At 43.7% G+C, this 16284-nt stretch overlaps 1 protein-coding gene across 5 annotated transcripts in view; it reads right to left on the bottom strand.

Moving 5' to 3' along the window:
* The window catches only part of LOC138510492 (zinc finger protein 845-like), a 252430-nt gene that overhangs the window by 161885 nt on the left and 74261 nt on the right, over positions 1–16284 (bottom strand). For all 5 annotated transcript variants that reach the window (XM_069626185.1, XM_069626184.1, XM_069626183.1 and 2 more), the window contains exon 3: positions 15373–15480. In XM_069626185.1, coding sequence (XP_069482286.1) covers positions 15373–15480 — 108 coding nt within the window. The remainder of the gene's footprint in view (positions 1–15372; positions 15481–16284) is intronic.

Raw genomic sequence — 16284 nt, forward strand, 5'->3', positions numbered from 1 at the left:
AAGCACCCTTATTGTTAGTGATTTTCTTTTTCACCGAACTATACAAGGCACCTCACAAAAGCCACAAAAGACTCGCACCAAACACATTTTCAACAGTCTTCTACACAAGGTTAGACTTAACTCCCTCTGAAATGTCTGTGTGAATATACAAACGTTCCTGGGCCCATGCAAGCCTGAACAGACACAAAAAAGTATTGGTTTACATTTATGTGCTTTGCTAGACACTGGCTACTGTCACAGATGGCCTCATTAATCCGCAAACAAAGACAGCGGACATCAGGCAGTCCAACAGACCAGCGGTATCCCTTAGAGAATCCCAGAAGGAGATAGGTGTTATATTAAAGTTGTAAAGAACAGGTCTGGGAAGCTAAGTACGGAGCGCCGCCTTCCCTTTCCATTCTCTCTCTCTCTACTCTTCGCCCTCCATGATCTTTCTAGTCGCCCTCTCTCTCTACCTGTACCTCTTTTTGTTTTTTTAATTTTTTTATTGTGCTTTAGTTTCTTACAGAACTAAAGTCTTATAAGTCTTTCCACATCATCAGGTTTCATGGAAGTCCAGCATGGCTAACGTGCGACTGCTTTTTAGTTGTGTCCGTCTAATAGGTCGTTCCCATCGTGTGTTCAGCACGATTATTTAGTAGTTCATCCAACAGATTCACCATTGCACATACTCGTGACGCATTGTCTCCATATAAGGCCATCGACCACCACTCATCGGTTAGTGAGCTGGCTTCTGTGAGGAACCTACCCAGATGAATGTATCGCTGCTTTGCGACTGCAGGACAAAGGAGCATCGGATGTTTGATGGTTTCGACTTGCTCCATTTATCCACAGAAGCGGCAGCTTTTTGATGCTACGTTTGCTTGTTTCCTCCGGTGCAGTACCTCCATTGTTTGCTACAAGTAGAGCCTTATCAGAAGAAATTGATTTCTATGGTATCAGATGGGAGATGTTTGGAGATATCGATGCAACCCGTTCATTGTTTGTGATTCTGTTGGCATCTCTATGAGGGTCTTGTCTTTAGATCTATTCTCGATAGTTAGGATTCAATCATTTTGCATGAGCTTCTTCTTCACCCAACACGGATTCACTATCAAGGTCTCTAAATAAGTACTTGGATCCGCTAGATGTTTCTGCCATGTCTCGTTCCATAGACTGAGAGGCCACACTCCAGACTTCTTTGGTGGAGTGTATAGGATTTGATATGAACGTGCTGCATCATTCATTTTACACTTCCTGACATGACAGCACCATACCTTTCCATAATGTTACTGCATATAGAGAAGTTAAGCTGAGTTCATACCGTATGCTACTCATTGAGACACTTTTTCCGGGAGATGTAACACCGTTTTCCAAAACACTCCTTCTAGCAGAGGCCAGATGTTTCTGCCCCGTAGGTTAATATTGGAGTCACTTTTTGTCTGTAAAACATTAGAACGGGACTCATTGTGAATTTTCCTTATCTTGCTTGCATAGTTGATCCTTGTGCTGCAAGCATTTTCATTTTTGTTTTCAGTGTTTTGAGCCAGATGGTCTCAACGACTGACTTGTTAAATTGGACTCCTAGATATTTAATTGAGTCACAATTTTCTATGAATTAATTTCCCATTTTCCAACGAAAGGTCGTTTTCTTTTTAGTTCCATGCATTATGCTCATGATTTTGGATTTTTTTGATTAACCATTAGTTCATTTTTGGCCATGTATTTTTCTAAGTGTGTCAATTTACACTGAATACCTATTTGCGTACAACCCATTACCACAAGATCATCTGCATAGACAATTGAACAGATTTGTTGCTTGTTGATTTTGGGGGGGAAAGTCTGGTACATCATTGAGTGTTATTGGCAAGTCTGCGAGGTACAAATTGAATAGGGTTGCCGCAAGCGTGCATCCCTGTTTCACTCCTTTATCCGTTTTTATTTCTGGAGTCAAGTTACCCTCTGTGTTCAGGTGTATTCTGATAGTAGTGTTGGTGTGCAAAGCCATTATCATTTCCAATAGATGACATGGACACTTCCAGTTACGCAATTTCTCCCAGAGTTTTGTTCTGTTCTCCATATCAAAAGCTTGCTGCAGATCTATAAATGCATAAAAAACGTTTGTCTTGTTTTTGATTGCCTGTACTTTCAGCATGTTCAGGCTGAATAGATTCAGATCCGTTCCAGTTACTTTTGTAAACCCTGTTTGCCATATGTCTGTAATTTTGCACTTATTAGACCTTTGTACCAGTTGTTGGAGATTCGCTGCCAGGAGTTTTCCTATCACATCCAACAGTGTGATGGGTCTATAATTTGTTGTGTCTTGTCGGTCCTCTTGCTTGTAAATGGCTACTATAATACCCCTTGTCCAGGATGGAGGAATTGATCCACTTGAGAATATTCTGTGGAATATTAGGGTTATTAGTTTAGCCCACTCTGGATTCTTTTTTAATATGGTGTTAGTGCACCCATCAGGTCCGGGTGCATTGGAAAATCTCAGCTTTTATGATCCAGTCTTTTCTGTCTGCTTCAGTGCAGTTGATCTTCCATGGCAGGCACTGTGGTGTTTGAGGCGTGTTATTGGTTCCCTTTTTTTTGCATTCAGTAAATACGCTTTTGTAATGGTTCACCCAGGCTGCATCATTCACGCTATTACTCAGACCGGCTTTTTGGTTTGCCGATATTGGTTTAAGAGACTCATGTTTCTGCTCTATTTGTTATACACATTGCGCGCAACATTTCTTCCCCTTATTCTTGGTCTGGTATTAGTCTGAAGGAGCGTGCCCAATTCCGATAGATGAGTTCCCTTTGTTTTATCTGTTTGGATTTTTCTGGTTCAGTCAGGTTTCTCGCCTTTTTAGTTCTTGTTGCAGCAATTTCTTGCACTGGCTTACTTGCCTACTGAAGACATGTTTTGGTTTTTCGGCTGGGTACTTGCATCCCATTTGTATAGATTTGTATATTTTCAGCAATGGGATATATGAGCTTGGGACAGTCCCATTGAGCTCTTGTCTTTGATATGTTGTTGTAAGAGCTGTGACATATGGTGCAGAAGATTTTAACCGGTTTCTTCCAGGATTTATTGTTGCGTTTAGCTTACTGAATTTGGGTACACTTCTTTTTTTCAATAGCCACGTTGTCGTGTTTTGACCGGTTTCAGAACTGGGATGTTAAAACTATCGATGCAGAATGTAAGGAAGGAGGTTCAAGGTTTTTCAGCCAATATGGGAGCCCACAATGAGGAGCTCTGTCTTATTGTCATTAAGGCAGAGGTTGCGGGTGGCCATCCAATTTTGTATGGTGCTCTAAACTCCATTAATAGTGGCAGTGTCTCGGGTTAGTCGCCTGTGATGGGGATGAGTATTTGTGTGTCATCTGCAAAGATGGTGTAAATGATCCCCAGTGAATCAATGAGGTCTAACAGTGGCTTGGTGTATGTGTTGTAAAGTGTGGGTGATAGGCCGGAGCTTTGTGGGACACCTAGTGAAGTGTGGATAGGGTCAGCTGCAGCATCACCAATGAATAATCTACTGGTGCGTTTCACTGAGGAAGGATTTGATGCATGATTTGGCTTCTGGTGAGAAATGAAAGTGATGGCCTAGGTGATGAAAGAGGGTGTTCATGGTGTACTAGGTCGAACGCGGCAGACAGATCTAGTGGGAGGAGGATAGCTAGATTGCCTGAGTCACAGATATTATCCATTTGAATTTTCAGATCGAAAAGGGCTGTTTCCATGCTATGTTTTGGGCAGAAGCTAGATTGTCTCGTACCAAGTAAGTGGTTTTGCTTGAGAAACTGTTGAACTTGTGCATATGCTAGGCGGTCAAGTATTTTGAGTAGAAAAGGACCATGGTAATGAGGCGATAGTTAGTGGGAATAGAAGGATTAAGGGAGGGTTTTTTAAGAAGTGCTGTGATCCAGACTGCTTTGATACTTGAGGGTACATCACAGCCAAGAAGGATGCGTTAGAAAAGTCGGTGATGAGAGCCAAGGTATGTGCACAGATCTTCACTATCTGAGCGGGCATGTGTAATCTTTGCAGTTAGAAGGTTTTAGTGATAGAATGGTATCTAAAACCTGCTCTTGGTTGAATTTGAAAGGAGGGAGAGAGGCTAAATGGGTCACTCTGGTGTGGTCAAGTGCGTGTGGCAAGGATGCTTTGGCTGCGAGCATGGCTTTTTTAGCATTTATTTTATTGCGAAGTAGCTCAATTTTGAAAGAGGGCATCTTGTATGGTAGTACACCAGGCTTTGTCAGTATGGGTCATAGGGTTAATGGGTATAGGGGTCTCAAGTTCTCTTAGGATGGAGAATAGCACTTTAGTATTGGAGCCTGCATTAGAAATTCTCTCATTGTAAGAATTGGCTTTGAGGGTGACAACCGCTTTCTTGTAAGAATGGGAGGCAATGGCGATAGATTTGTAGGTGCTAGGTGAGGGGTGCTTTCTACAGAGATGTTCGAGTGCTCTTTTGTTCCTCAGAGAACCAGGTGTTGTTGGGCTCGTGTGGTTTGGAAGAGATTTGAATGGAGCGTGCAGGTCCATAGTGTGGAGGAGGCAAACAAGGAGTTCTCACAAAGACTTTACCAAAAGTCTTCTCCCAGGTGGCATGAGGAAGGCAGCAGCTACCTGATCCTAACCTTAGGGGTGGTATTAACCGGGAGTATCACCTGAGAGAAAGTCCCCAAGGGAGCAGGAGGACTCTGTTGGGAGGGACGCAGTATTTGTCTTCCTCAGAAGGAGAGATTTCCGTAATGCCAGAATATGTAATGACATGTTGTCAGAGTGAAGTTTTCTCTTCCAAAGCTATCCATTTTGTTGGTGGTGAAAACTGTCATAATCATCATAGGAAACAGAACATTAATACTCTGGCCAATTATGAATTGGATTCTCCCTTAAAGCTGAATCCATCACTTATAAAGAGGAGGACTTCCCTTTATAAAGTTGCCCACATTTATAGCAATAAAACCTATTGTAATCAACAGGAGAATGATAAATGTGGCTATCAAAACATTAACACCTTCAAATTTGATGAAGCCAACTCTCCCTTAAATCCGAACCAACCATTAAGTCCTTTAAAAACTCTTTCTGAAAGTGTCATCTAACAATATAATAAAAGGCCAGATGTACGTTTGTCCCTGTATGTTTGTCCGATGCAGTTGTAGCTTTGCCTGTTGTCACTGCTAGAGGGAGCTGTTGCATTAAGATATATAGAGACAATGCCAATTCGCATAGCTTTCCCTGTTGTCACTGCTAGAGGGAGCTGTTGCCTTCTGATATATAGTGTTCCTACTGTGTTAGTGAAAACCTGCGCTTTGGCCTCTGTACGCTGGCTTCTACACTAGTTAATGATAAAAGTAAAGTGAGTCAAGTTAAAAACAAGATTCAGAACAAAAGAAGTAATTTAAACGTTGGGGACTTCAAGTCCCACAATGCCCAAAGCACTGGGACGAGGGAGGCACTGGACTACAAGGTGCCGTCTAGTGGTTCTAATGACCCACACCCGAGCGGGACTTTTGAGTATACAAGACCCCCCTGCCCCAGGTGTAGGCCATTAGTAGAAGTAGAAGGTGGAGTGTTTGCTGTGACTCCACGTTGCAGTGGCAGCAGAAGAAGGAGGAAAGCAGGGGCGCCAGAGTCGCCGCTGTCTGTAGAGCGGACGTTGGTATCTAGAGGGTCTCTACTTTTGATGGCTTTGTATGCTGAGGTTGCGCAGCTGGAAGCGTTGTTGTGGAAAGCTTTCCGCCTGAAGATGTGTGCTCCGGTGGCAGGCGAGCACCGGAGTGCTCCTGGAGCAAGGAACGCTCCTTTCCCAGCAGGCGCAGGAAGATTGCCTTAAAGGAGGCGGCAGAGGTAGAAGAAGGCATGGTGGCAGCAGAGCGCACGGGTGCATATGCAGCAACCAGCGAGTTTACCAATAATAGGTAACCCCGGTGTGCTCCGTAATCGCCCGCTGGCCATTAGTGCTTATTTTCAATACCGAACTGAGGTAACGAAGTTGAAGTGGTGCCATAAGAACCTTTTGAACGGACAAGAAAGGAAGGTTATAATTGTTACCCTGAAAGCCAAAATTAATGCTAAAGCCAAGAAAGAGCAATTTTAAAACCAATTAACAATAACCACCATTGCCAAAGCCAAGACAGGGCAATAATATGGTGTACTAACAATAACCTATATTGCCAAAGCCAAGAGAGTGCAAAATTGAAGCAAGTTAATTATAACCTTTATTGCCAAAGTGAGTAAGAGGCAATAGTTGTAAAGGACCCCAACAAGTAGTGTCTAAGTGTAAGGGGTAAGAAATATGAGGCAGACAACTTTTTGAAGGTTTTTCAAACAATGCCATTTTATTCAACATAAAGGTTGGATAAACACCTCACTATCCCTACCCCGACAAAGATTTCCCATCCTAAAATAAAATAAAGGAAACACTCTAACAAAGGATATCTGTCCCTCACACTTGTACAAACAGTAACTTAAGATAATGCATGGCAGTCCAAAAGGCAACAAAAATATAACAGGTACATTCACAATATGATAACAGTCTCTCCTTATAATCTGGGTGAATTTGCTTCCCCAGATTCAAGCAGGATTCTGCTCCACAGTTCCCAAAAGAAAGAAGAAAAACCTGGTTCACAACAAAGTTCCAACACAGTTCTTTGGAACTTCAACTTGACAACAGAAAGTCTTGACAATAGAAAGTTCCAACACTCCAGCGGTTCAACAAAAATGTTATTTCTCTTCCTCTTTCAACAGTTAGATTCAGAATTATCTTCTTCTCATAAAGAACATTTTCTTAGTTCATCCATAGCAACATAAATTGTCTTTGTCAGGATGTTTTGCTACAATTTATTATTTCTGAAGATATACAGCACTTCTGCTGCAGTTTTATACAATTCTTTCTTCTGCATGAAAGTCTGTCAGAATAACTGGTTAATACCACTTCATCAACTTTTACCTGGTTTACTCCCATGACAGGTCTACTACTTCAATCACGCCTGGTTTACTCCCATGGCAGGCCTAATACTTCAAAGGTTCGCTGATCAGGTATACTCCCCTGCCCGAATAGTAATTCACAACAAGTGCCTCTGTGGTTAGAATCAGCTTACAAAAAAGGAAGAGAGGTACATATGATCTAATCTAATAATTTACTAATCTATCTAGAATGTGGTGCTTTGTAGTATCCTCTTACCATTGGCCCTGAATAAATGGACTTGGTATGCAACACCCTTATATAAATTTGACAATTTTAATTTATTCTCAAAATAAAAGGAAACACTTCTAAAAAATTGTTTTCTAAAACAACAAGACCCAAGATTTCACCCACATGGTGGGTATAACATAAATCTATTGGGATGAATTACAACAACAAATTCAAAACAAGTAATAGTTAAACAGACACCTAACAATTATAACACACTCTACACTTAAAAAAATGTAATTTCACAAAAAACACATGTGTATATTTATATAGTATATAAAAATGTATGGTTCGCCTCTGGCCGTGGAGCGAGGTGTTACACAAGGGGCTTGTTGCCTTGGTTATAAGAATAAATAGAATCAGCTTACAACAGCTTTGTAGTTTTCATTGCTTTATAACAGTAAACCTTAAGCAATTCTTCAGGGAAAGCAAGATTCACATTGATGCTCTTTAGTACTCTTTTGCACTTCCCAAAACCTCTGCATGTAATGCTCCTCTCCTTCTGAACAACCATTTCCAGAACAGTAGCCTTCTTGCCACTCTTATTTCCCCACTGTGTTAACAACCAAAAACTGACGAGTATAAGGTTTTATTCTGCCTCGTCCTTGGCTTTGGCAATGTGGGTTTATACCAGCTTTTGTTATATGCTTCTTCAGTTATGGACCTTCAAATGTATAACCTTTGAAACTTTCTCTAGTCCCCTCCTGCAATATCAGTTGGTTTTAAATGGACATTATTTTGCTTTCTTTTGGCTTGGGTAATGGTTGTCAGCATTAGGTTTTAAAGGTATTCTCGCATCTGGTTGCTGGGTTCTCAACAATCCTCCATGCTTAATAACACAGTCATTGGTTTTGGATCAATACTGTTTTCTTAGATTTCTTATAGTTCGGTATTCAGAATTGCCTCCAGTATTGCAATCACTCACACGCAAGTGTTTTCTACTTTGCAAACACCTGTATTGAGCACGCAAGTGGTCTCTGAGCGCTCCGGGGTCACCATCAGCTGGTGAACTCACTGGGTAAGGCGTTCACTTTCGATTCCCTCACTGCTCACAGGTACTCTGCTTCAGTGGCTCCTCATGACCGGCAATCTGCTTCTTTTGGTTTGCCACCGCCCACGCCGTTTGGAAAAGGAGCTTCCTTCACTCTGGAGGTTCTCTGGTGCTCACTGGTCACCGGAGACACCCTTGCTGGGAAGACAGCTTTCCACGCTTTCGCTTCCTGCTGCGCAGCCTCTGCAAAACAGGTTTTCAGAGGGTAAGCTTCCCCCTTTCTCACTTCCCACTGTGCAACCTCTGCAAGCAAGGCTTCTGGAGGCAAAGACCCTCTCAGGACTAGCTAATTGTCTCTGCTCAACAGTGGTCTCGGCATCTTCTCCTTCCTCTAAGTTCTGCTTCTGCTGCTTAGACTGCTCATACGGCTCTCCATGCTCACTAAAGGCCTGCACCTGAGGGGGCCTTTTAATCCTCCCAGTATCCCTCAGGTGTGGGTCATTTCCACTAACAGGCTGACCACTCCTGCAATTTTGTTCCTCTTTAGCCCTCTTCTTCGCCCCAGTACGTCAGGAATTATGGGACTTGAAGTTAGTTTTTTTAACTGGATTTTAGGTCTCAAACTCACGTCTTGTCCCTCCATTATTATTTAAAGGAATATCATAAGGATCAATCACAAGACTGGATTGTATAGAGGAATAAAGTTCTTTAGAGTTTGACTTCTTATTATTCACCGACTTCCTTTCGTTATACCTTTGGGAGTTAGGGGAGCTTTTAATTCAGGGTTTGATTTGAGAAGTTTTTATTTCTCTCAATGCCTAAGGGTTTATGATTGCCTTTACCCATATCGAGATGTTCAATTTATGGAACAAAAAGATTGTTATGACAACAAGCCATTACATACATTGGTATTGAGGAGATGTCCTCTCTAGAGAAAGACAAATACTGCATCTCACCCCGCGGAGTCCTCTTATTCGCCTGGGCCCTTTCTCCTCCCATGTGAATCTCACACAGAACACCAGCCCCAATGGCCGGATCAGAAAGCGTCTGCCTGTCCCTGGCCACCTGGAAGGAGACTTTAGACAGGGCTTTAGTGAAGAGTCCGTAGAATTCATCACACTAAGCCAAAAAAGGGCAAGTGTGCAAGAGAGCCATTAGCAACAATTGTTTGATGTAAAAGTGAGAAAACTAGAGTGGCAGGAGAAAAGCCCACTTGATAGAAAGCATTCAGGCCGAAAGGAGCATAATCTGCAGTGCATGTAGCAATCACAAGGGTGGTACAAATAGCACCAATGTGTATCATGTCTTCCAAGAAGAAGTAGTAACTTTTGATGCTGTTGAAAGTCGAAGACTTCACCAAATGGTTTCACGTGAACTTTATCACAGAAGTATGTGTAGTGCTGTTAGGAGCTTTTAGTCCTGGCAGGCCAGTATAGCAGGGCAGTGACGAAGAAGAAGAAGAAGAAGAAGAAGAAGAAGAAGAAGAAGAAGAAGAAGAAGAAGAAGAAGAAGAAGAAGAAGAAGAAGAAGAAGAAGAAGAAGAAGAAGAAGAAGAAGAAGAAGAAGAAGAAGAAGAAGAAGAGGCACAACCACTAAAAGCATTTTGAGAACCGTTGTAAAATCATCCTGACAAAACATTGTTGTTGATACAGTGTGGAATCATATTGGCATTGATGTTGATACAGATGAATTGTGGAAGTGTTTCGATTCCCAAGCAGAAGAAGTTGTGTTGAACCCGTTGCTACAAGTGGAGAGATAAAGATGTGTTGTCTAGTTGAACTGTTGGTTAAAGCCAAGTGGAAGTCTTTTGGAGCAAGAAGAACTTTATAATTAGAACTTGCTTACAAAGCAGAACTCAGTTATTTTGAACTTTTGATTGGAAATCCTGCTATGAATATGGGAAAGGGGGATCCGACCCAGGTTACAAGGATATCAGGTCTGTGTTGAACTTAACTGTTATTTCTGTTCAATTTGAATCGCCACATTTTTCCTTTATGTGTTGGATTCTTGGATAAGTTTGAGGGACAGAATCCTTTTACTACAGCGTTTCCTTTAGTTTATTTTGAAAGGCAGGGAATCCTCGTTAGGTTAGGGATAGTGAGGTGTTTATCCATTTTGAGTTAATAAAATGACACCTTGTGAAAAATCTTTACCAAATTGTCACCTCACATTTCTGATCCCTAACAGCTAGTTCCTGGGCTTCTTGTTGAAAGCAAGGAGCAGGACTTGAGCATGGCCAGGAGGGTGGGCTTCAGTAACTTATGTGTCAGTGTACAGGTATTCCAAACTCATACTGGGTTTAGCACAGGTGAATGGATTTTGTGTGGATTGGCAAGGGAGAGATTAAAGCAGATAAGGCAGTGGTCTGGCCATTGTATTACGTTGATGGGTGTGTATCAATGGTAGCATGGGCCATGAGGATCCAGTCCAGGGTTCACTCTTTGATGTGGGTGGGTGAGTATCAATTGGATGAAGTTCATGTCTTCTAGTGCTAGGGCAAGTGCAAGTGCAGTAGCTTTGGGGTCTGATGTGTCATTGAATCCGAGATTGAAATCACCCAGGATAATGAATTTGGTAGTAGGTTTCATGAGTGGTGTGATCAAGAGGAGGATGTCGAGGTCTGGGTGGTTGGGTCCATTGGGCTGGTGGTAGAGCAGTAGGAGGTTGTGTGTGGTTTGGGGGTTTATACACAGCTTGATTAACAGCATTTCGAACCCAGGATAGTGGAAAAGGGTGAAGATCTGATCTGTAGGGAAGATTTGGCTATGAGGGCTACCCCTCTTCTTATGGCATTAAGGCGGTCAGCCCGAAAGATAGTATAAGTGGGCGGGATGGCTAGGGAGAGAAGCAGGCCTGAGACGTTGTGAAGCCAGGATTCTGTGGATGCTAAAATGGGAAGGTGGTGTTCCAATAAGAGATCATGAAAATCAAGAGCATGTGCTTCTAGAGAATGTCCATTTATTAGGGACTCTGATTGTTCAGCTGGAGGCTGGGGACTGGGGGCTGATGTGGGCGGGTGCCCTGTGTACATTATTGCTAGGTGGTAGAGTGGGGGTACTAATTCATAAACTAAGCCTAGTGTATCTGGAGACCCCAAGTGAGGGGAGCATAGATTCGGGGGTGGTAGTGTCCTGAAAGGATGTTCTGGCTCGGAGCGTGGGTAGTCGTGATGATCCCACACAAGGCTGGGGTACTTCTTTGTTGAAGGAAGGTTGTGGTGGGGAGGGTAGCTGGCTGGTACAGAGTATGACTGGTGATCTTAATGCAATAGTGGTCTAAGATCCCATGATGGGGGCAGGTTTGGATATAGATCTGTGCCATTTGTGTATATGGCGTTGTTTAATACATTGGTAACTGCTGGGAGCCGGTCGAGGCATGAGGTTTGTGGACTAGTCCCTTTGGGGTGGGGAGGTCTAATAGATGGGCTATGGTAAATGCTGGGAATCTTAGGTATGGTGAGGACAGCTGAGGTAATGACCGAGTCGCATGATGCCACAGGTGTAGTCAATGTGTAGGCACTGAGAAAAATGCTGGATTTGGGCAGAAGTGTGCACTGCTTGAAGGTTCGCTTCATTATATCTGTGGGCGCGAGCCGCAGCGATGACTGATCCACTGTGAGGTCATATGGGGATTGGGGAGGAGTGGGTTGCCTGCGGGTTGGTGAGGTAGAATGAGGCTTGAGTGGCTGTGAATATTGCCCGCCGTTGTTGGGGGAGACCAGGAGAGGTAGAGCACGAGTTTGGGCTTGGTTGAAGTGCGCTAGAGGTAGTAAAGTGGTTGGGTGCGAGGGCGATTAGGGAAATAGGGGCATGGAGTAGGTGTAGCATTATTTAGAGCAGTATAGTTATGCTGGCGAGGTCTGGTAAGAGTTTGTGCTTGAATGGATGGCATGTGATGTGGGTACGGGCAAAGGGAGCACAGGGTGAGAGGTCGCAGATCGCATGTTCCAGGCTCAAAAGATGGGCCTTAGAGGGAGTGAGGCACTTCGTCAAAAGATATGGCAGGTGCCGGTGGACATGTTGGAGAGCGTGGGATTGTAGCCTGCAGATATGATGCAAACAAACATATAGGCAGGCACTTCAGAGGACCGAGAGGTTGCGGTGAGATGCTCCTCAGACATGTCAGTTTACCATGCAGTAATACCAGCAAGAAGCGTGTGGGGAGTGGTAGCATAGCATGAAGTGCTGCAGTAGTAAGGCAAAGAGACACACATATGCAGTCAGATGAAGAGCATGAGCTCTTGTTACCTTAGTGTAAGGATAGGAAGCTAGACCTAGAAGCATCGAAGTGTCAGGGAGATCAGTTGAGCAGTCACTCAGCGATATCACAGGGCCGCAAAATGCATGGAATCGGCAAGAACGGCAGAAAAAGCATGAAAGGGCAAGACAGGGGTTGCTACTCTTAGAGGTGGCCCTTCGTGCGGGACTGGCTTCGCCTGCCGGCTCCCTGGATTCCCAGCTATTGGAGCAAGGCTGGGGAAATCTGAGGTCGTTGGGAGACGGGAAAACGAACTGCAAAGCCTCTGTTGATGTGGCAGATGCTGCAGCGGCCAATTTCACTACTGTATGTAGGCCCAGCAGGACTTACATTATCATGGCCATTATCTGTAGTTAGCTGCATCAATGGAGGTTTGAAGTAGCACGGTGGACATGCTCTTTCATTCTCTCGCCCTTCCCCCTCTCCTATCTTCTCCCATCTTGTTTCCCCTCACTTCACCCACCCTCATATTACTTGCACCTTTCTACTCTCTCCTTTCTTTCCTCTCTCTTGCTCGTTCTACCTGAACTCCACTCCTCATCCCTCTCCATCAATAACCCCTATCTTCTGCTTTGCCTTCTGATCTTACATACTTTCTACTCCTCTCTCCAAACTACCTTGCTCCGTCCCTCCGCCCTCCACATTGCTACTTCAAGTACCTTTCAATCTCTACCCCACTCTGTAATAGACCCTCTGACATTTACTCTCACTCTCTACACCCTCTCTAAAGCATCCTACACTTATCCTCCTATCTATCTCTCTTCAACTCTCACCTTTCTTTCATCACTCTCCTTTTCCACCCCCTTCCATGCACTACACTCAACTGGTACCACTCTCTCCTACACACAATACCTTACCTGCACTCTCTCAGGATGCTGCCACAGTCTCCTCAACATTCCACTAGCTGCTCTCCACGTGGTCTCTTGATCTACCACCACGTCGTCTGATCTCACCTGAACACCTTTCAATCCCATCTGCACCAACTGGCCATTCATAGACCAGCCTTCTCCCTTCCAACACCTCCCGGCTTCCATTAGACCCCCTTGTCACATTCTCACCTTGGCCAGTCTCCGGCTAAGCTATCCCAGGAAGGCTTCAAAAGGCTTTTAGCCTGCCCCTTTTCAATATCCATTCAAGGGTAGCAGCCATGCGCTCAGGCTGCTTGTTTTCCTTGTGTTTTTTCATGTGCCTGCAACTTCAAATTCGGTTTGGGGAGGATTTATTTCCTGCTCCCCTGCAGTCCCTTCTCACTCTCTGTTTGTTTTCTGTTGCCCCACCATTCACCAGGGATCCGTCTGGTGTTGGTAGGTCTGGTGTTGGGTGTCTGATCTCTGTTTTGACAGTCCATATTCTGGATTGCACCCAGGTGCAAAGACAAAAGAGAACTTTGACCAGAAAAGAGGCTGACAGGAGTTGTGGAAGGGACAGCGGTGCCAGCCGACATATACAAAGCACACTTAGTAGGGCAGTGACTGGGCACCCAAACTCATTCCCCCTTCTCTGGGGTGGGATCAACTTTGGCATACAGGTTGGTAGGCCACCCACCCAAGGCGAGTTCCCGGTTGCATCTTAACAGGGTAATGACACCGACACACTATTCAGACCTGCCCGATGATGTAGCACATTCTAGACACCTTATGAACGTACTCCACCTCCCATGTCCCCCAAAAACAACTCACACATCTCATGCATCTCGACTAGGTTATTTAAGGGGATATTATTCCCAGTTTGAAAGCCTACAATTTGTCTCAAAGTGTTAAAGTCTGTCCATTAAACAATTGCCTTCTGCTGAGCACATTTTAAAGGGAAGGCTGAGCATGTTCTTTTTCAGACTCAAAAGTACACACGTTTCAACTTTATATTGTTGTTTTACGATGTGGAGGTCTTATGCTCAAAGTGGGTATCCCTAGCTGTGAGTGAAATCAAATCTCAGTGTGTGCACCAGGCTGGTTTGCTCACCTATATCGGAAACTTGCAAATGGTGGCTGCTGCTCCTTGCTGCAATAGTGCAATGGTCCATGAGTCTCTAAAACTGAAACTCCTTTCCTCTCATACTAGATTGTGTATCCTTCAATGTGGGAGCTCTCACAAACACTCATATTAATAAGATAGCTCTCACAAACACTCATATTAATAAAGGAGCTCTCACAAACACTCATATTAATGAAGGATAGTACATCACATTACACAATAGGCCAAATGGGATCAAGGGTAACAGTGTGAGGCTCAATCAGAAAGTCTGTAAAACCAATTCTCTGGGTCTTCTTATTATTTGAGGATTACTCCAGACATGCACATTTGCACCTGCAAGTAGATAAAACCACCTTAACCTCTTTCACCAAACCTTCATGAGACTGTGCCCTTTTTAAATACATATTCAACAGAAGAAGTTGAGAGGAAGCTGAAGATCAAAGGTTGACTGTTCCACTGATCGAACATCCATCCAGTTTTAAAACACTGACACTATCAGGGGCTATTTCACGTCTTTTGATGCCCATACCAGCCCCTTCTACTGTTAAGTAGCAAAGGTATTTCTAAAAGACATCAGGATGTCCAAGTGCACTCTCTGCGTCACTTTTCCCTCAACTCGGAAATGAGAACAGAAACTTGGAAAACAGTGGCTGAAACTTTAGCTTCGCTCTTCCCCAGAAACAGAAAAACGAATATCCATAGGTCTATGATAGTACGGATTACAGCATGGAGACCTACAGGTGCTTTTTGACCAGATTTCCTCAAATAGCTTCTATTGAGCACCAATGCCAAATCGCTCTTTCGATATGAACAAGAAATTCGACATCATGGAAGCAGGTTTCCCCAAGCACATCATTCATGATATATATGTGCACGTTTGTTGTTGAGTATTAGCAATGCATCCAAGTGTGGCCTGGAGATGGAGGAAATAAACAGTTGAATTAGTGTCTAGTAACCACCCAAGCAAGACTCACTTACCTCGGGCATCTGGGTTGTCCTGTCTTCTCTCATGGGCCTGCTGGTCTGCGGGGGACATATGCTCCTTTTTTTGAATTCTTAATGAAAAGACAGAAGCAATCACAGGACCTGTTTAAAAAGGAAAAACAAACTTACATCAAATCTAAAAGAAAAGGTCATCATCTTGGTGCAGGAAAACAAATGACCAATGATGATGACAGGTTACATCACTCCAACTCTTTGTCAGGTATTAATTAACTAATTTAGCCAACGTTGTGCATGGGATTTCAGTTTGCAGGGTAAAAACTCATTACCTACCATTATAAAATTATAAAACATGCTCAGATTACCTCTATGCCACAACTGCTTGGATACTTCATGCAGGATGATCCCATTACTAACTGTGAGGAACCTGAGGACGTCCTCACTTCTTTTCCCCCTGGATCCTCCTCTGAGGTGGCCAGGGAAAGGCCATCGCTTTTGGATCCCGACCCTGGGGGTGGATATGCGAGTAAGGATTATCTGGGTGGATGGAACTTGGTGAGTGGGGAAGAGGACGTTCTTAGGTGAGGCATGGTATCCCCCCTTTCCCTTTTCCAAATGAACCCTCTATTCCTCAAGCCTTTCTAGGCTACTGTAAGCCTTTTGCCTTTTCTTCCCCCCAAAATGTTCCCCAGAACTATCACCTTAATACTAGGACGAGGAAGAGACCAACTAGGAGGGCACATCAGTCTTATGTTGCTAATACACATATGCATCAATCAAGTACCAGACAAACAGGAGACAACAGAGTTATACACCCTTTCTTTAATTCAAACCTCCCCAAACACCACTCTGGTACTGAGACGAGGAGGAGGGCTATGGAGGATTTCAGTTGGAACAGTCAGGTATGTCCCCTCTAATAGGTTTCACAATGGTCAGGCAATTGAACTC

Source organism: Ambystoma mexicanum, chromosome 6p, assembly GCF_040938575.1.
Source record: "Ambystoma mexicanum isolate Mex_15411 chromosome 6p, UKY_AmexF1_1, whole genome shotgun sequence".
Classification (NCBI taxonomy): Eukaryota; Metazoa; Chordata; class Amphibia; order Caudata; family Ambystomatidae; genus Ambystoma; species Ambystoma mexicanum.